The sequence below is a fragment of the Tachyglossus aculeatus genome, chromosome 15, assembly GCF_015852505.1.
Source record: "Tachyglossus aculeatus isolate mTacAcu1 chromosome 15, mTacAcu1.pri, whole genome shotgun sequence".
Classification (NCBI taxonomy): Eukaryota; Metazoa; Chordata; class Mammalia; order Monotremata; family Tachyglossidae; genus Tachyglossus; species Tachyglossus aculeatus.
This window is the reverse complement of record NC_052080.1, coordinates 26,980,026-27,000,729: the sequence shown is the minus strand read 5'-3', so window position 1 is coordinate 27,000,729 and position 20,704 is coordinate 26,980,026. Positions and strand designations below refer to the sequence as shown.

At 45.4% G+C, this 20,704-nt stretch overlaps 1 protein-coding gene across 5 annotated transcripts in view; it reads right to left on the bottom strand.

Annotated features, from left to right (window-relative positions):
• Positions 1–18,498, bottom strand: part of LUC7L3 (LUC7 like 3 pre-mRNA splicing factor) — a 33,831-nt gene extending 15,333 nt beyond the window's left edge. For 4 of the 5 annotated variants that reach the window (XM_038756998.1, XM_038756996.1, XM_038756995.1 and 1 more), the window contains exon 1: positions 18,250–18,497. In XM_038756998.1, the coding sequence (XP_038612926.1) occupies positions 18,250–18,348 (99 nt within the window). In that variant the 5' untranslated portion in view covers positions 18,349–18,497. Of the gene's footprint in view, positions 1–18,249 lie in introns of all 5 variants that reach the window. The other variant, XM_038756997.1, reaches the window with a different exon arrangement.
• Between the last annotated feature and the right edge of the window lie 2,206 nt (positions 18,499–20,704).

The window sequence follows — 20,704 nt, the reverse complement described above, 5'->3', positions numbered from 1 at the left end:
GCCTCAGCTAGGCCCTCTATGGCTCACGGTGTCCTGTACTGCATTCCACACTCACGCATTCCCCCTTTCTCAAATAATTCTATCCAAAACTAACATTCAAAAACACAATCAATACATAAAAATGAATGACAACTTCTCATGCAGGACTGAGATTTAACGGTAAATGAGTCAAAGAACCTGCATTCTCTTCATAATTTTTAATACAGCAAGAGCTCCCAGCAGGAAGGACACCCTAGAACATATGAAAGTTTCTGATGAAAGGTCAGTGGACACTCTCAAAGCAGGGAAAAAAGTCCCTTCCTTTAGCTATTTTACCTTGAAAATTTCCTCCACAGCGTTCTTCTAACATCTCCTTATCTTCCCACCCATAAGCTGCCCCCCAGCTGCGAGTTTCCTATCACTATAAACAGCATCACCAGCCTCTTTGTCTCCCAAGCCCATAACTGTGGATATTACCCTCGACTATTCTCTCTTTCAATCCACGTATTCCATCTTGTCGGTTCCACCTTCACAACATTGCTAAAATCCACACTATCTTCAGCATCCAAAACCGCAGCTATGCCGATTCAAGCACTCATATTCCACCCTGACTACTCTGTTGGCCTCTGTTGTCTGTCCCCACTTCAATCCATACTTCTTCACCCTGCTGCCCATATCATTTTCCTAAAAGAACATTAAGTCTCTGTCTCCCCACTGAAGAACCCAGTTGCCCATCCACCTGGGAATTAAACAGAAACTTCGTATCATTGGCCCTAAAGCATTCCACTGGCTCGCTCCCTCCTACCTCACTCGTTTCCTACGTCAACTCAGCTCCTCTAAAGCCAACCTACTCACTGTACCCCTAGTCTGTACTTAGTTTGTAAATGCCTTGTGGGGAGTGAACGTGCCTACCGACTCTTTTGTACTCTCCCCAGCGTTTACTACAGTGCGCTGCACAGCACAGTAAATACCACTGATTGACAGTATCTCTATAGATCCCCTACTGGGAATCACCCCAGGGGCAAAGTATTGGAGCTGAATGAAATTTAGGTCACACAGGCCATTTTTGGAAATAGTTTCTAGAGAACCAACTTAATTACAGGAATTTGCTCTCTGAAAATGCTATGAACATTGCAGAAATAGGTTGATTTGAAAAATTTCTACTCACTCTATCCTCTGTTGGAGATCACTTGGTCTGACTGGCTGAAGAAATTCAATTCACAAAGAAAATGTAGCCAATATCTTATTTCTGCAGTTTTTGCATCCACTTTTAACAGCGATTTAAATGAATTTTGACTTTTAAGTTTAAATGCATTCCCAAATGCCCAGGTCCTTATTTATATTTGTTGAAATGTAATATTGGTGTCAATTTCTCTGTAATCTCTAGATTCTAAAAAGCACGTTTCACCATTCCATCTTTAGAGAAACAGCTTGGCCTACTGGATAGAGCCTGGGACTGGAAGTCAGAAGGCCCTGGGTTCTAATCCTTGTTCTGCCACTTGTCCGCTGTGTGACCTTGGTCATGTCACTTTGCTTCTGTGTGCCTCAGTTACCTCATCTGTAAAATGGGGGAATTAATACTGCGATCCCCATGTGGGACATGGACTGTGCCCAACCTGATGAGCTTTTATCTACCCTAGTGCCTCCTATGGTGCCTGGCAGATAGTAAGCGCTTAACAGATACCATGTGAAATAACAATTTTTAAGACAGATGTCATTCAGGCAGAACTGAATGAATCTGTAACTAGCAAAACTCACCAGGTTCCTCAAAATCTAATTTCAGAAAAGAGGATTCAAAAAATGAGGAGGGAGTTGTCTGGGAGTTCTTCTTTAATGTCCTCGTACTTAAGGGCATTGTGGGCAAGAACATGTCTACCAATTCTGTTATAGTGTACTCTCCCAAGCACTTAGTACAATGCTCTGCAACAGAAAGTGCTCCATAAATACCAATGATTGATTGTGAGCAACTTAATCACTTGTATCAAGCCTGTAAATTTGAACCGGGAGCTCAATTCACCACTTCATCTCTTTACACAACCAAATAGCATTTATTCATGTATTTGAGAGTTTTTCTGGGATAGTTAAACAAATTCCTGACTGTTCTGGAGGTCCGTGTGGATGCACGGGCCATGCCCTTGAAAGGGCAAAGTTTCCTGTAGGAGGCGGCAACTAAGAGTCTAGTATCTAATGGAAAAAAGAAAACGTTGATCTCAAGATGCTGGAAAGAAACATTTTATTCAAACACTCCCCCCAGCAGCCCCACAGCACTTATACATACCAGTTTTCCCAGCTAGACAGTAAGTAGGAAACTTGTCTACTAACTCATGTTATATTGTATTCTCCCAAGTGCTGAGTGCAGTGCTTTGCACACAGTAAGTGCTCAACAGATACGGTTGACTGATGTGTCACATTATGCAACAATTACTCCTATTACTTACAAAAGTGTGCAACAGCCCCAATGCACAGAGGTCCACTGAGACTATCAACAAGAGGTACGTAACGTCCAAAAACCTCCTGAGTGACTGAAATGATTTACTTTCTTGTGCTCTCTGCAAGCCTTTGGGTTGTGGGAATTGAGACTTTTTTTTACAGCTACCTCACACTGTCATTGCAATTATTTGCAAAGGCAACAGGTAACGGAATGCTCCGTTATTCAAGACGAGAGACCCAGGCCCTTGGGATTCATCTGAGACATGGACAACTGCAAATCTTTAACTGCCCCAAGTGAATCTCACACCAGTTCTGAAGCAGTACCAGTAAGTTTTCCTGGTGTTAGACAATTTATTATAACTGCCAAACTAGAGTTCCAGAATAGGAATATTGACAATGTTGGATTATTTGAGAGGTTCATACCTTCCAAAAGTCAATGAATAATGTGAATTGCTGACATCTATTATATTTTCTATAAACCCACTATCAGAGCTGGAATCCATCCATTAATGGTATTTACTGAGCACTTACTGGTTGCAGAGCACCATAAGAAGTGCTTGGGATCGTCCAATACGGTATAATTACAATATAACAGAATTGGTAGACATTCCCTGCACACAAAGAACTTACGTTTAGAGGGTAAGACGGACATTAATAAAAAGAATTTACAGATACGTACTAAGTGCCGTGGGGTTGGCGGTGGGGTGAATACCAGATGCCCCAAGACCTCAAACGAATATACAGAATTCTACAGCAGGTATACCTTTCCAAAAGCTAATCAAATTGCATCCCACTGCTGCCCCATCCATCTTAAGAGAAGCAATTATTTCTCAAACTCAGATGAGGGTCCAACTTATCTTTACCTAACCTAAAATGTCAGCTATCACCTGGGCAAAGAATACATAAAATATATTTTCAAACGATGAAAACTAAAATTCTACATCACACAAACATCTTCCAACCAATTGGATTGGGGGGGGGGGGGGGGGGGGGGGGGGTCGTTTCCAGGCTAGAAACACAAAGGAAGTCAAACACTACAAAACATAAGAAATTACTCTTCAGATTTAAGCAGCTCGCCCTAAAGGGCCAGCTGCATTTTGTAAAATTGAACACTTAGGAAGATTCTCTGTAGATAGTAAGTACTTAGTAAGTACTCAACAAATATCTGATTGATTGACTGATTGGCAATCATAGCCCTTGGCACGTCTTCCTTCCACACCCTTCCTTGGGTCTAGAGACACAGCCACAGTCCTGTGAGGAACACTGCAGCCTTTTAGACTGTGAGCCCACTGTTGGGTAGGGACTGTCTCTATATGTTGCCAACTTGTACTTCCCAAGCGCTTAGTACAGCGCTCTGCACACAGTAAGCGCTCAATAAATACGATTGATTGATTGATTGATTGCAGCCAAGCTCTCTGAAAGGTCAACAAACCTCTCCTGTCACTTGCTCCAGGTTTCTCTTGTGGATTGCTGGCAACTCATCCAATGAAAACATACACACTTGAAAGGAGGAAAAAAAAACACAGTTCTACTTGAAAATATAACCCTGGTGGAAATGTACTAGACTTACTGTTTTCAAATGCAAGAACCAGCAGGTCTGAAGTGGCCCTGCCTGGTTCAGACTCAAGTCTAATTTTCAATTACTCTACAATCAACTCACCCCCCATCAGTAAATCATTCTCACGAAAGAGTCACAAAAGTGCAGCTATTAAGTGTTATTTGTGATTCTCCTCCAGTTTCCTGCCCCTTAAGTAGGTAGAAATGAAAATGAAATCTTCATGTGTGCCCTTAATTTGCCTGTTCTCACCTACAATTGATGCAAAACTGACTGAGTCCCCCCCCCCCCCCCCCCCCCCCCCCGCTTCATTTTAGATTTTTAGATTAGAATTTTTACTCATTTGAGGGAAAGGGAAAGTGGTAGCAGGGTTGGAGAAAGAAGAGCAGGACTGAAGGACTAGATGGGAAAGCCATTATAAAAAACCAAACAGAATCCCATTACTTACTGAAAATACTACTCGCTAAAATGAGGGTCAGGCTAATGTTTAGCACAGTAATACTAAAAATTAACACAGTGCTCTGCACATAGTAAGGACTCAAATACCATTGATTGATGCTACAAATATATAGTTCTCTAATACACTACATAAACTGCCTATAATTTTACACTTAACACTGCAGTTTTTTCAGGAGTTAGGTTACATGTAATGTCACGTGAAAATGTGTATATTAATAAAAACCTATACTTTTTTCTAAGCTTTTGGAAAGGACAGGGGCTAAGGTCCCCTGCCACCAGAATCATACTACTTGTATTTTATTTTTCATGTTTAAAAGGAACAAGATGATCTCTGCAGCTCCACAAAGAGCAGCAATTCCAGCACCACTTGGCCTTACAACTGTTATGTAAAATACAAATGTTTACCAGAACCCACAGCTGTGATGGAATTCTTGAAATACTTTCCTCCAAATTCTGTAATCTTAGGTAGTTATGGCTTTTGAACCCAAGAGGCTCTCAGGTGCTAAATTTCCTACATAAGTAATTAGGTCCTGAAGTCTGTTAAAGGTTAATATTGTTGCATTTCATACACAATCACTTTATGTGTCCATATGTCCCCACATTAGTCTACATTAACTTAGAGATTCTATGATAGTCACTAATCTGCCTCTGTAAAAAGGGATATTTTTACTTCTAAGAAATTTTCAAAGCAATACAAATTGTGAATTTGTATACTGGGGGGATGGGGGAGGAGATGAGTTCCAATTCCAGAGTCCCTGGCTGCCCCCAGTCCCCATTCCACATTCACAACAGCCCTCAGGTCACGAGCAGACTGTCAGAAAGTAGACCCAAGCTCTGCAAGAGAGGTGCGAATACCCAGAATAAACAGCAGAAATTCCCTTGCTCTGCTCACGTGAAAAAGAATTATAGTAATAATGGTATCTATTAACTGCTTCCTATGTGCCAAGCACTGTTCTAAGCACCGGGGAAGATACAAGATAATCAGGTCAGACACAGTCCCTGTCCCACGCAGGGCTCACAATCTAAGTAGGAGGGGGAAGAGGTATTGAATCCCCATTTTACAGATGAGGGAACTGAGGGAAGATTGAGGGAAGTGACTTGCCCAAGGTCACACAGCAGATAAGTGGCAGAGTGGGGATTAGACCCCAGGAGGGTTTGTAGGGACGGGCTGTAGGTTTTCTAGATATCACTGTCAAATCCTTAAACTGCACCACTCAAGGCTTTTATGTTACAGCCTGCATGGTACACACTAATGGTAATGGCTCTGCTACTGAAATATCAACAAAAATAGCAGAGCAGAGTCAAAGCAGGCCAGGATATCTCTGCAGCTGTAATAATTGAAGGTGCAAGGCCTAGTGAAAAGCAAACGGGTTGGGGAGTTTAAGGACCCGGGTTCTAATCCTGACTCTGCCACCTGCCTGCTTGGGCGGCGTTCAGCAAGTCACTTGGAGTGACAATATTTAATGGAGAGTAAAGTTTTTCAGATGTCAGGAAGCTTTCTTCCATAAGTCCTAAGTGCACGGTCGCCTTATTGCTACTGATTTGAGCTCTTGGGAGATAAATCTATCAGACACCTACATTCAAACTGTTAAAATTAGGGCGCAAAGTGGATAATCTATAATTAGAGTAAATTATCTGAAGAAAAGTTGCAATATTCAGTAATTTACTCCCAAATTAGAGTGACTACTGGCCTGTCATAACCAGAAAGGAAATTCCAAATGAGAAGGCTGAATGTGTAATAATAATAATTGTGGTTCTCAATAAGCACTTACTATGTGCCAAGCACTGCATTAATAAGCGCTCAATAAATACGACTGAATGAAGTGTTGGGATAGATACAGGGGCATAAGGTTCCAGAAGCTTACACACCAAGCAGCAGGGAAAGCACGTACTGAATCCCCGTTTTGCAGATGAAGCAACTGAGGCACAGAAGTGAAATGACTTGCCGTAGGTGATAAAGCAAGTCCATGGTAGAGCCAGGATTAGAAGCCAGATCCCGATTCCTAGGCCTGTGTATGGTTAACAAGGTACAGCAAAGCCATTAATAGGCTTGACTATCAACAACCTTCATCAAGTGTATTCAAGATGCCTGAGGCACACTCAAGAGGTAAAAAGGTGCAAGCTCTGCCCTTGGTAATTAACAGCTGCAGGGGAGGAGTCACAAATTGATAGGTAGTCCAATTAAAAGTAGGAGAAGAGACAGAAATAGCAGATCCAGGTGAACAAATAACCAAAAAGTGCACGCATGAGTGCTGATGTGACTGACAAGATGCCAAGACCAGAAAAGTGGCATTGCACCTCAGGGGTGATGGACTTTTGCGTTACCACTCCTCATTCCAGATGACGTTTCTGGCCTGGGAGATATCTAGGTTCAAACTTGCTACAAGTCAGTTACAAAGATAATCGGAAAGCCAATCTTTTTATAGTTGAATATGTGATGATGATGCATCATCATGACTACCAACTCGATAAATCTGTCAGCACAAACAATAGTGTCTCCACACTTCGAAATTCATACATCGTAGTACAAGAGCTGCTGAATTTGTGAAGAGACTTGGATTTCCTCTTGCCGTAAGGACAGCTCGACTTGGATATCACATCAACACCTCAAACATATCCAAAATAGACCTTCGCACCTCAGCCAAACCCCGTCCTCCACCTGATTTTCCTGTAACAGTAGACAGCACCACCACCGTCCCTGGCTCACCACGTCATAACCTGGGCACAGTCCTTAAACTCATCTCATTTAACCCACACAGTCACTGTGTCACCACTGTGTCTACCTTCACTACTAAGACCACTAAAATCTGTGCTTTCCTCTCCATCCAGACTGTCACTGCAATGATCCAAGCATTTATACCCCACCTAACCTTCTGCGTCAGCCTTCTCGCTGACCTCTCTGCCTCCAGTCTTTCCCCTAACTCCAGTCCACACTGGAGTGATATGTGGGTCTGATCGTTTTTATTTAAAAAAAAAAAAAAAAAAAAATTCAGTCCCTGCCTCACCAGTCAAGAACCTCCAGTTGTCACCCATCCACCTCAGCATCAAACTCCTTACCACTGGCTTTAAAGCGCTCAATCAACTCACCCCCTCCTATCCTACCTCGCCAATTTCCTACTATAGCCCAGCCAGTTCACTTCTATAACGCCAACCTACTCACTGTATCTCTACTTCAAACCTCTCTCCGCTGTCCCCCTCTCCCACATTCTCCCTCTCGCCTTATTTTAATGTCTGTCTCCCCCTCTGAACTGTAAGCTCCTTGTGGGCATGTAAGACGTCTACAACTCTGTTGCATTATAGTCTTCCAAGTGCTTAATACAAGTCTCTGAACACAGTAAGCACAATACATGCCACTGATTGATAACTTTTAAAATCAAATTTAAAGACCTAGCCATTATCTTCACGAAAACTACTAATTAAATGGAGTCTAACCCTTATGCAGAGTTCAGGGAATATCCCGGGATTGGCTTAAAAAAAATCTGTTTACCGGCCACTATCATTCTGGGTTGGGAGTGTAAGAGAAAGCTTTACTTTAGCTCATGCTGCTCTAAGGTTTAATTTGCCCTTTTTAAAATTCCTGTTAAACGATATTTTTATTTTAGCCTAAAATCTGTAAGGGTAATATTTAACATAAATGAATCTAAAACCTGTAAGTTTCAAATACGCTTTGAATACTTCATTTTTATTATGCATTCACACTGAAAACTGTTATGAGGGACCAACCCAAAGGACCTTCATATGTATCATTTCTAAGAAACTGAGGCAGAAGGGGAATAGCGATGTGATAAATTCAGGCCTAAAATTTAGGACTTGGCACCCAGTGCTCCCCCACCCCGCAAATGCTTTTTTCATTTAGTTCTCACTATCTCACACCTACAGACTGTAGCTAAGTAAAACCGGCATGGGCATGGCCACATTTCAATCAATCACATTCACAATCACATTTATTACTCTATTTTATTTGTGCATATTTATTCTATTTATTTTATTTTGTTAATGTTTTGTCTTCTTGTCTGTCTCCCCCTTCTAGATTGTGAGCCCACTGTTGGGTAGGGACTGTCTCTATATGTTGCCAACTTGTACTTCCCAAGCGCTTAGTACAGTGCTCTGCACACAGTAAGCACTCAATAAATACGATTGAATGAATGAGTTGAATGAATTCACTGAATGCTGACTGTGTGAAGAGCACTGTACTTAGCAGATGGGGAGACAACAAAAGTGGACTGTAAACTTTTGAGGGCAAGGATTACGTCTACTGACTGAATTGTGTTTTACTGAGTGCTTAATGCAGTGCTCTATGCAAAATTAGCTCAATATATACCACCGATTGGACTAAAACAAAAGTGAGTTCGAGGAAGTGGTCCTGCACGGATAAAAGACGCGGGAGTTTTCAGTAAACATTCAAGATTCCCCACTCTCTGTTCACATGCAACAAGGTGCAACTAAGACAAAGTGTGGTGACAACTAAAATGTGTAAAAATGCTAACAATGATTTCCAAGACAAGGGCCTAAGGTTCTTGCTTTTTAATGAGGCTAATAATTTTGTGTGGGTTTAAACTGAAAATCTCTAGGCATGTAAAAACAAAAAGGAACATGAACGAAATTTTCAATACTCAACACTTGGTGGTTCCCACTCAATAACGACTGGGGTCACACCTGAGAATCCCCCCAGCCCCAGTCCTGGCTTAAGAATTGAAGGTGGGCTCCAGGGGAGAATAAGCTGGAACCTTAAAGGTTATTATATTTGATACTTCAATTTATCTTTTACCATTGTTTTTTGACATCAAAATCTCTTGCATCCTTTCACGTTTGGAAACATGCATTACCTTCTCTAATCCAAAAAATCCAATATCGATCATTTCATTTATCAATCTGGCACTGACTCCAAGTCATTTAACTTTTCTAGAGTTTTCTCCAACCTGTAACTCTCCACCTCCAACACACCCATTAGCCCTTCCCAGGGAGATAACATAAAACGGGATGATAAATACAGGGAAGAAAAGCACCATATCAGTGAACTAATTTTCTAAATGACATATCTCCTCCCCTTTCTCAATGTTCCACAGTTAAGTCTAAATGTGGTCTACTTCTTACTGCAGGCAAAACTCGAGGAGTAAGCTGACCAAATCTAACAAGTGTGAAAAGGTAAGCTCCAAGACAAACAAGTGGCACGCTTTTGCACAACTTGAATCTTTGAAAGATTAAGCAGGATGAGGTATTTTCACACTAGCGGCTCACGATGATTTTTTTTTTCTTAACAGGAACTGACTCAAATGTACTTTGTTGGTAATGCCAAAGTAAAACAAAATGTCTCTTCTGAACCTATACACCAAACGGAAGTTATGAAATCAAAGCTATGGAGCAGAGGCTATTTTTTCACATCTACTTATAAAACTTGAACATAAAATCAGGAATTGTACCAGGGACATCTCTGAAGGCAAGTTATGTTGCCAACTTGTACTTCTCAAGCGCTGAGTACAGTGCTCTGCACACAGTAAGCGCTCAATAAATACGATTGATTGACTGATTGATTGAAGGGGTGAGGGTCCCCTGGAGCCCTTGCCTGGCGTTCAGTCTAGCTGTGCTCACGCTCCCAGACATGCAGGGAGGAACCCAGTGAGGCCGTTTTAAAATTAGCCCCTTTTTAAAACCAATCCAGCAGCCCAGCCCCCAGGTGAGGCCTCATTTCCCTCATCTGTAAAATGGGGATTCAGACTGAGAGCCCTATGTGGGATAGGGGCTGTGTCCAAACCTACCACCTTCTATCTACCCCCGCGCTTAGTACAGTTGTGTGACCTTGGGCAAATGCCTTGACTTCTCTGTGCCTCAGTCCCCTCATCTGTAAAATGGGGATTAAGACTGTGAGCTCCATGTGGGACATCTACCCCAGCGCTTAGAACAGTGCTGGGCGCATAGTAAGCCCTTAACAAATGCCAACATTATTATTACCACAGTTCCTGGCATACAGTAAGCACTTAAAAAATACAATTATTATTATTGAGAATAGTAAAATTGAGCACAGGGCTGGGAGTCAGAAGGTCATGGGTTCCAATCGCAGCTCTGCGGCTTTGATGATGATGGCATTTGTTAAGTGCTTACTATGTGCCAAGCGCTGTTCTAAGCGCTGGGACAAGTTACTTCATTTCTCTGTGCCACACCTGCTTCATCTGTAAAATTGGGATGGAGACTGTGGGCCCCCCGCGGGCCGGGGGCTGTCTCCAACTTGATTTGATTGTATCCACCCCAGCGCATGGAACAGTGCCTGGCGCATTGTAAGAGTTTAACACACACCATCATCATGATCATTATTATTTGGGGGCAGGAAAGGAGGTCTTCCCTGCCCTTCGATGACGGCGAAAGTGTTCCTCTCCCCGTCATCATGATGGCATCTGTTAAGCGCTTACTATGTGCCGAGCACTGTTCCAAGCACTGGGGTAGATACAAGGTGATCAGGTTGTCTCACGTGCGGCTCCATCTTAATCCCCATTTTACAGATGAGGAAACAGGTGCAGAGAATAATAATAACGTTAGTATTTGTTAAGCGCTTACCACGTGCCGAGCACTGTTCTAAGTGCTGGGGTAGATACAGGGTAATCAGGTTGTCCCACGTGGAGCTCACAGTCTTAATCCCTATTTTCCAGAAGAGGTAATTGAGGCTCAGAGAAGTGAAGTGACTTGCCTAAAGTCACACAGCTGGTCAGTGGTGGAGCTGGGATGAGAACCCACAACCTCTGACTCCCAAGCCTGGGCCCTTTAATAATAATAATGACAGTTATTAAGCACTTACTGTGTGCAAAGCACTGTTCTAAGCGCTGGGGAGGTTACAAGGTGATCAGGTTGTCCCACAGGGGGCTCAGTCTTAATCCCCATTTTCCAGATGAGGTAACTGAGGCCCAGAGAAGTTAAATGACTTGCCCAAAGCCACACAGCTGACAAGTGGTGGAGGTGGGATTAGAACCCATGACCTCTGACTCCCAAGCCCGGGCTCTTTCCCCTGGGCCACAATGCTTCTCTTTCCCTTATAATAATAATTATGGTTTTGTTAAGCACTTACTATGTGCCAAGCACTGTCCTAAGTGCTGGGGTAGATACAAGGTAATCAGGTTGTCCCACATGGGGCTCAGTCTTAATTCCCCATTTTACAGATGAGGTAACTGGCACAGAGAAATTAAGTGACTTGCCCCAAGTCACACCCTTATGCCACGCACCCTCCCGCCCCCATTTTAAAAGATGGTCCAGCTGCTGGACGTTTTCTGGCCCCCTCCCACGCAGCTGTGTGACTTTGGGCAAGTCACTTCACTTCTCTGGGCCTCAGTCCCCTCATCTGGAAAATGGGGGTGAAGACTGTGAGCTCCACGTGGGACAACTCGATCACTTTGTACCCTCCCCAGCACTTAGAACAGTGCTTTGCACATAGTAAGCGCTTAATAAATGTCATCATTATTATGATGATGATGATGAAGACTGTGAGCCCCATGTGGGACAACCTGATCATCTTGTATCCTCCCCAGGGCTTAGAACGGTGCTTTGCACATAGTAAGCGCTTAATGCCATCATTATTATTATTATTATGAAGAATTATGAAGACTGTGAGCCCCACGTGGGACAACCTGATCACCTTGTACCCTTCCCAGCGCTTAGAACAGTGCTTTGCGCATAGTAAGTGCTTAATGCCATCATCATTATTATTATGAAGAATTATGAAGACGGTGAGCCCCACGTGGGACAATCTGATCACCTTGTATCCTCCTCAGTGCTTAGAACAATGCTTTGCACATAGTAAGCGCATAATAAAAGCCATCATTATTACTATGATGATGATGAAGACTGTGAGCCCCCTGTTGGGTAGGGACTGTCTCCATATGTTGCCAACTTGTACTTCCCAAGCGCTTAGTACAGTGATCTGCACATAGTAAGCGCTCAATACGATTGATTAATTGATTGATTGTGGGACAACCCGATCCCCTTGTATCCTCCCCAGCACTTAGAACAGTGCTTTGCACATAGCAAGCGCTTAATAAATGCCATCATTATTATTATGATGAAGAAGACTGTGAGCCCCACGTGGGACAACCTGATCATCTTGTACCCTCCCCAGCTCTTAGAACAGTGCTTTACACATAGTTAGCACTTAATAAATGCCATTATTATTATTATTATGAAGACTGTGAGCCCCAAGTGGAACAATCTGATCACCTTGTATCCTCCCCCAGCGCTTAGAAAAGTGCTTTGCACATAGTAAGCCCTTAATAAAAGCCATCATTATTATGATGATTAAGACTGTGAGCCCCACATGGGACAATCTGATCACCTTGTATCCTTCCCAGCGCTTAGAACAGTGCTTTACACATAGTAAGCGCTTAATGCCATCATTATTATTACTATTATTATGAATTATGAAGACTGTGAGCCCCACGTGGGGCAACCCGATCACCTTGTATCCTCCCCAGAGCTTAGAACAGTGCTTTGCACTTAGTAAGCGCTTAATGCCATCATCACTATTATTATTATGAAGAATTATGAAGGCTATGAGCCCCACGTAGGACAACCTGATCACCATGTATCCTCCCCAGCACTTAGAACAATGCTTTGCACATAGTAAGCGCTTAATAAAGGCCATCATTATGATGATGATGATGATGAAGTCTGTGAGCCCCACGTGGGGCAACCCGATCACCTTGTATCCACCCCAGTGCTTAGAACAGTGCTTGGCACATAGTAAGCGCTTAACAAATGCCATCCTCATGGTCAACGGTGTGGGGTGGGGGTGGGGGGTCACCCCACTTAGGGGGCAGGAAGGCGTGGTTCCGTCCCCCGCATGTGACTTTGGGCAAGTCACTTCACTTCTCCGTGCCTCAATTTCCTCATCTGTAAAATGGAGGTTAAAACTATGAGCCCCCCGTGGGACAACCTAATCACCTTGTAACCTCCACAGCACCTAGAACAGTGCTTGGCACATTGTAAGCGCTTAACAAAACCCATCATTATTATTAAGTCACTTCACTTCTCTGTGCCCGTTCCCTCATCTGTAAAATGGGGATTGAGACTGTGAGCACCTGTGGGCCAACCTGATCACCTTGTAACCTCCCCAGCGCCTAGAACAGTGCTTTGCACATAGTAAGCACTTAATAAATGCCTTCATTATTATTAAGTCACTTCATTTCTCTGTGCCTCAGTTCCCTCATCTGTAAAATGGGGACTGAGACTGTGGGCGTGGGCCAACCTGACCACCTTGTAACCTCCCCGGCGCCTAGAACAGTGCTTTGCACATAGTAAGCGCTTAACAAATGCCATCATTATTATTATTAAGTCACTTCACTTCTCTGTGCCTCAGTTCCCTCATCTGTAAAATGGGGACTGAGACTGTGGGCGTGGGCCAACCTGATCACCTGTAACCTCCCCAGCGCCTAGAACAGTGCTTGGCACACAGTAAATGCTTAACAAATGCCATCATTATTATTATTAAGTGACATCTCTGTGCCTCAGTTCCCTCATCTGCAAAACGGGGGCTGAGACTGTGGGCCAACCTGATCACCTCGTAACCTCCCCAGCGCCTAGTAAGCGCTTAACAAATGCCATCATTATTATTATTAAGTCACTTCTCCGCGCCTCAGCTCCCTCATCTGTAAAATGGGGGCTGAGACTGTGGGCCAACCTGATCACCTTGTAACCTCCCCAGCGCCTAGAACAGTGCTTTCCATATAGTAAGCGCTTAACAAATGCCATCATTATTATTATTAAGTCACTTCTCCGGACCTCAGCTCCCTCATCTGTAAAACGGGGGCTGAGCCTGTGGGCCAACCTGATCACCTTGTAACCTCCCCAGCGCCTAGAAAGCGCTTAACAAGTGCCATCATTATTATTATTAAGTCACTTCTCTGCCCCTCAGCTCCCTCATCCGTAAAATGGGGGCTGAAACTGTGGGCCAACCTGATCAACTTGTAACCTCCCCGGCGCCTAGAACAGTGCGTGGCACATAGTAAGCACTTAACAAATGCCATCATTATTATTATTAAGTCACTTCTCTGTGCCTCAGCTCCCTCATCTGTAAAACGGGGGCTGAGCCTGTGGGCCAACCGGATCACCTCGTAACCTCCCCAGCGCCTAGAAAGCGCTTAACAAATGCCATCATTATTATTATTAAATCACTTCTGCGGGCCTCAGCTCCCTCATCTGTAAAACGGGGGCTGAGACTGTGGGCCAACCCGATCACCCCGTAACCTCCCCAGCGCCTAGAAAGCGCTTAACAAGTGCCATCATTATTATTATTAAGTCACTTCTCTGCGCCTCAGCTCCCTCATCTGTAAAATGGGGGCTGAGCCTGTGGGCCAACCTGATCACCTTGTAACCTCCCCAGCGCCCAGAACAGTGCTTGGCACATAGTAAGCGCTTAACAAATGCCATCAAGTCACTTCTCTGCGCCTCAGCTCCCTCATCTGTAAAATGGGGGCTGAGACTGTGGGCCAACCTGATCACCTCGTAACCTCCCCAGCGCCTAGAACAGTGCTTGGCACATAGTAAGCGCTTAACAAATACCATCATTATTATTATTATTAAGTCACTTCTCCGGGCCTCAGCTCCCTCATCTGTAAAATGGGGGCTGAGCCTGTGGGCCAACCTGATCACCTCGTAACCTCCCCAGCGCCTAGAAAGCGCTCAACAAATGCCATCATTATTATTATTAAGTCACTTCTCCGGGCCTCAACTCCCTCATCTGTAAAATGGGGGCTGAGCCTGTGGGCCAACCAGATCACCTCGTAACCTCCCCAGCGCCTAGAAAGCGCTCAACAAATGCCATCATTATTATTATTAAGTCACTTCTCCGGGCCTCAACTCCCTCATCTGTAAAATGGGGGCTGAGACTGTGGGCCAACCTGATCACCCTGTAACCTCCCCAGCGCCTAGAACAGTGCTTGGCACATAGTAAGCACTTAACAAATGCCATCATGATTATTATTGTCACTTCTCTGTGCCTCAGCTCCCTCATCTGTAAAATGGGGGCTGAGCCTGTGGGCCAACCTGATCACCTCGTAACCTCCCCAGCGCCTAGAACAGTGCTTGGCACATAGTAAGCGCTTAGCAAATACCATCATTATTATTATTATTAAGTCACTTCTCCGGGCCTCAGCTCCCTCATCTGTAAAATGGGGGCTGAGCCTGTGGGCCAACCAGATCACCTCGTAACCTCCCCAGCGCCTAGAAAGCGCTTAACAAATGCCATCATTATTATTATTAAGTCACTTCTCCGGGCCTCAGCTCCCTCATCTGTAAAACGGGGGCTGGGCCCGTGGGCCAACCTGATCACCTTGTAACCTCCCCAGCGCCTCGAACAGTGCTTGGCACATAGTAAGCGCTTAACAAATACCATCATTATTATTATTATTGTCACTTCTCTGTGCCTCTGCTCCCTCATCCGTAAAATGGGGGCTGAGACTGTGGGCACATAGTAAGCGCTTAACAAATGCCATCATTATTATTATTAAGTCACTTCTCCGGGCCTCAGCTCCCTCATCTGTAAAATAGGGGCTGAGCCTGTGGGCCAACCTGATCACCTTGTAACCTCCCCAGCGCCTAGAAAGCGCTTAACAAATGCCATCATTATTATTATTAAGTCACTTCTCCGGGCCTCAACTCCCTCATCTGTAAAATGGGGGCTGAGACTGTGGGCCAACCTGATCACCCTGTAACCTCCCCAGCGCCTGGAACAGTGCTTGGCACATAGTAAGCGCTTAACAAATGCCATCATGATTATTATTGTCACTTCTCTGTGCCTCAGCTCCCTCATCCGTAAAATGGGGGCTGAGACTGTGGGCACATAGTAAGCGCTTAACAAATGCCATCATTATTATTATTAAGTCACTTCTCCGGGCCTCAGCTCCCTCATCTGTAAAACGGGGGCTGAGCCTGTGGGCCAACCTGATTACCTTGTAACCTCCCCAGCGCCTAGAACAGTACTTGGCACATAGTAAGCGCTTAACAAATGCCATCATTATAATTATTAAGTCACTTCTCTGCGCCTCAGCTCCCTCATCTGTAAAATGGGGGCTGAGACTGTGGGCCAACCTGATCACCTCGTAACCTCCCCAGCGCCTAGAACAGTGCTTGGCACATAGTAAGCGCTTAGCAAATACCATCATTATTATTATTAAGTCACTTCTCCGGGCCTCAGCTCCCTCATCTGTAAAATGGGGGCTGAGCCTGTGGGCCAACCAGATCACCTCGTAACCTCCCCAGCGCATAGAAAGCGCTCAACAAATGCCATCATTATTATTAAGTCACTTCTCCGGGCCTCAGCTCCCTCATCTGTAAAATGGGGGCTGAGTGTGGGCACATAATAAGCGCTTACCAAATGCCATCATTATTAAGTCACTTCTCTGCGCCTCAGCTCCCTCATCTGTGAAACGGGGGCTGAGCCTGTGGGCCAACCTGATCACCTTGTAACCTCCCCAGCGCCTAGAACAGTGCGTGGCACATAGTAAGTGCTTAACAAATGCCATCATTATTATTATTAAGTCACTTCTCTGTGCCTCAGCTCCCTCATCTGTAAAATGGGGGCTGAGCCTGTGGGCCAACCAGATCACCTCGTAACCTCCCCAGCGCATAGAAAGCGCTCAACAAATGCCATCATTATTATTAAGTCACTTCTCCGGGCCTCAGCTCCCTCATCTGTAAAATGGGGGCTAAAACTGTGGGTCAAACTGATCACCTTGTAACCTCCCCAGCGCCTAGAAAGCGCTTAACAAATGTCATCATTATTATTATTAAGTCACTTCTGTGCGCCTCAGCTCCCTCATCTGTAAAATGGGGGCTGAGACTGTGGGCCAACCTGATCACCTTGTAACCTCCCCGGCGCCTAGAACAGTGCTTGGCACATAGTAAGCACTTAACAAATGCCATCATTATAATTATTAAGTCACTTCTCTGCACCTCAGCTCCCTCATCTGTAAAATGGGGGCTGAGCCTGTGGGCCAACCTGATCACCTCGTAACCTCCCCAGCGCCTAGAAAGCGCTCAACAAATGCCATCATTGTTATTATTAAGTCACTTCTCCGGGCCTCAACTCCCTCATCTGTAAAATGGGGGCTGAGACTGTGGGCCAACCTGATCACCTTGTAACCTCCCCAGCGTCTAGAACAGTGCTTGGCACATAGTAAACACTTAACAAATGCCATCATTATAATTATTAAGTCACTTCTCTGTGCCTCAGCTCCCTCATCTGTAAAATGGGGGCTGACACTGTGGGCCAACCTGATCACCTTGTAACCTCCCCAGCGCCTAGAAAGCGCTTCACAACTGCCATCATCATTATTATTAAGTAACTTCTCCGGGCCTCAGCTCCCTCATCCGCAAAATGGGGGCTGAGCCTGTGGGCCAACCAGATCACCTCGTAACCTCCCCAGCGCCTAGAAAGCACTCATCAAATGCCATCATTATTATTATTAAGTCACTTCTGTGCGCCTCAGCTCCCTCATCTGTAAAATGGGGGCCGAGCCTGTGGGCCAACCTGATCACCCTGTAACCTCCCCAGCGCCTCGAACAGTGCGTGGCACATAGTAAGCGCTTAACAAATGCCTCCGGGCCTCAGCTCCCTCATCTGTAAAATGGGGGCTGAGACTGTGGGCACCTAGTAAGCGCTTAACAAATGCCTTCATTATTATTATGAAGTCACTTCTCCGCGCCTCAGCTCCCTCATCTGTAAAATGGGGGCTGGGCCCGTGGGCCAACCTGATCACCTCGTAACCTCCCCAGCGCCTCGAACAGTGCTTGGCACATAGTAAGCGCTTCAGAAGTAGGGTTGTTATCACTGCTGTGTGTCCGGTGCTCACGCTGTCGTGGTCCCAGCGCACGTTGCTGCGCTTCTCGTCGGGGGCCAGGTTCCGGTCCCGGCCCATCAGCTCGTCCAGCAGCTGCGCGGCGGAAATCATGGCGCCGGCCCGGACAAGCCCCCGGCCTCCACACCGTCCGTCCGCCCGTCCCGGGGACCCGGTTGGGGTGGCGGGCCGAGCAGGCCTCGCGGGGCCCGGCCGCTGAGGCGCCGCTCCTCACGACGAGGCCCTCTCCTCACGAGGGGGACCGCACAACGCAAAATGGCGGACGGGCCTCGGGTTTCCCGGCCTGCCCCGCGCGGGCGCCCTGCCGCCGGAGCTGCGCGTGCGCCGCGGGCGCCCTGCCGCCAAAGCTGCGCATGCGCCGCGGGCGCCCTGCCGCCAAAGCTGCGCATGCGCCGCGGGTGCCCTGCCGCCAAAACTGCGCATGCGCTGTGGGCGCCCTGCCGCCGAGCCTGCGCATGCGCTGTGGGCGCCCTGCCGCCGAGCCTGCGCATGCGCCCCCGCTCTCCATCCATCCATCCATCGTATTTATTGAGCGCTTTATTGGGCACATTCCTTTGACCCCAAGGAGCTGAGAGTCTAGAGGGGGACACAAATTAATATGAATAAATATGAATAAATATTAATATGAATAAATAAATTAAAGATACGTACTTAATTACGTACTTGTTAAATATGTACTTGTTATGACTGGGGATGGGGTGAATAAAAAGTACAAATCCGAGTGCAAGGGAGATGAAGAGGGAGAAAGGGTAGAGGGAATCAATCAATCAATCCTATTTATTGAGCGCTTACTATGTGCAGAGCACTGTACTGAGCGCTTGGGAAGTACAAATTGGCAACATATAGAGACAGTCCCTACCCAACAGTGGGCTCACAGTCTAAAAGGGGGAGACAGAGACCCATCCATCCATCCATCCATGCCAATTGTCAGCTGTGTGACTTTGGGCAAGTCACTTAACTTCTCTGGGCCTCAGTTCCCTCATCTGTAAAATGGGGATGAAGACTGTGAGCCCCCTGTGGGACAACCTGATCACCTTGTATCCTCCCCAGCGTTTAGAACAGGGCTTTGCACATCATCATCATCATCATCATCATCAATCGTATTTATTGAGCAATTACTATGTGCAGAGCACTGTACTAAGCGCTTGGGAAGTGCAAATTGGCAACATGCGCTTGGGAAGTGCAAATTGGCAACATCTAGAGACAGTCCCTACCCAACAGTGGACTCACAGTCTAAAAGGGGGAGACAGCGACCCATCCATCCATCCATCCATCCATAATAATAATAATGATGGCATTTATTAAGTGCTTACTATGTGCAAAGCACTGTTCTAAGCGCTGGGGAGGTTGCAAGGTGATTAGGTTGTCCCATGGGGGGCTCACACAATTTTAATCCCCATTTTACAGATGAGATAACTGAGGCACAGAGAAATGAAGTGACTTGCCCAAAGTCACACAGCTGACAGCAGAGTCGGGATTCGAACCCACGACCTCAGACTCCCAAGCCCACACTGTTTTCCACTGAGCCACGCTGCTTCTCACGTGGATCCATCCATCCATCCATCCATCATTTTTTTATGAATTTATGAAGCACATTTATGAAGCACGTACTATGTGCAAAGCACTGTTCTAAGCGCTGGGGAGGTTACAAGGTGATCAGGTTGTCCCACGGGGGGGTTCACAGTTTTAATCCCCATTTTACAGATGAGGTAACTGAGGCACAGAGAAGTGAGAGAAGTGAAGTGACTTGCCCAAGGTCACACAGCAGACAGGTGAAGGAGACGGGATTTGAACCCATGACCTCTGGCTCCCAGGCCCGCACTCTTTCCACTGAGCCACGCTGCTTCTCTCCATCCATCCATCCATCTATCCATATTTATTGAGCGCTTACTGTGTGCAGAGCACTGTACTAAGCGCTTGGGAAGTACAAGTTGGAACATATAGAGATGGTCCCTACCCAACAGCGGGCTCACAGTCTAGAAGGGGGGGACAGACAACAAAACAAATTAACAAAATAAAATACATAGAATAAATATGTAGAAGTAAAATAAATAGAGTAATAAATATGTACAAACATATATATACACATATATATGTATGTATACATATATACATATACATACATACATATGTATATACATATATATCCCAAGGGACCATGAGGAAATAATAATAATAATAATGGCATTTGTTAAGTGCTTACTATGTGCAAAGCACTGTTCTAAGCGCTGGGGAGGATACAAGGGTAGGGACCGTCTCTGTCGCCGACTTGTATTTCCTCAACCATCCATCCGTCCATCCAATAATGTTGGTATTACTATGTACAAAACACTGTTCTAAGCGCTGGGGGGGACCCGCAAGGAGATGAGGTTGTCCGATCTGGGGCTCACGGTCTTAATCCCCACTTGACAGATGAGGGAACTGAGGCACAGAGATGTGAAGTGACTTG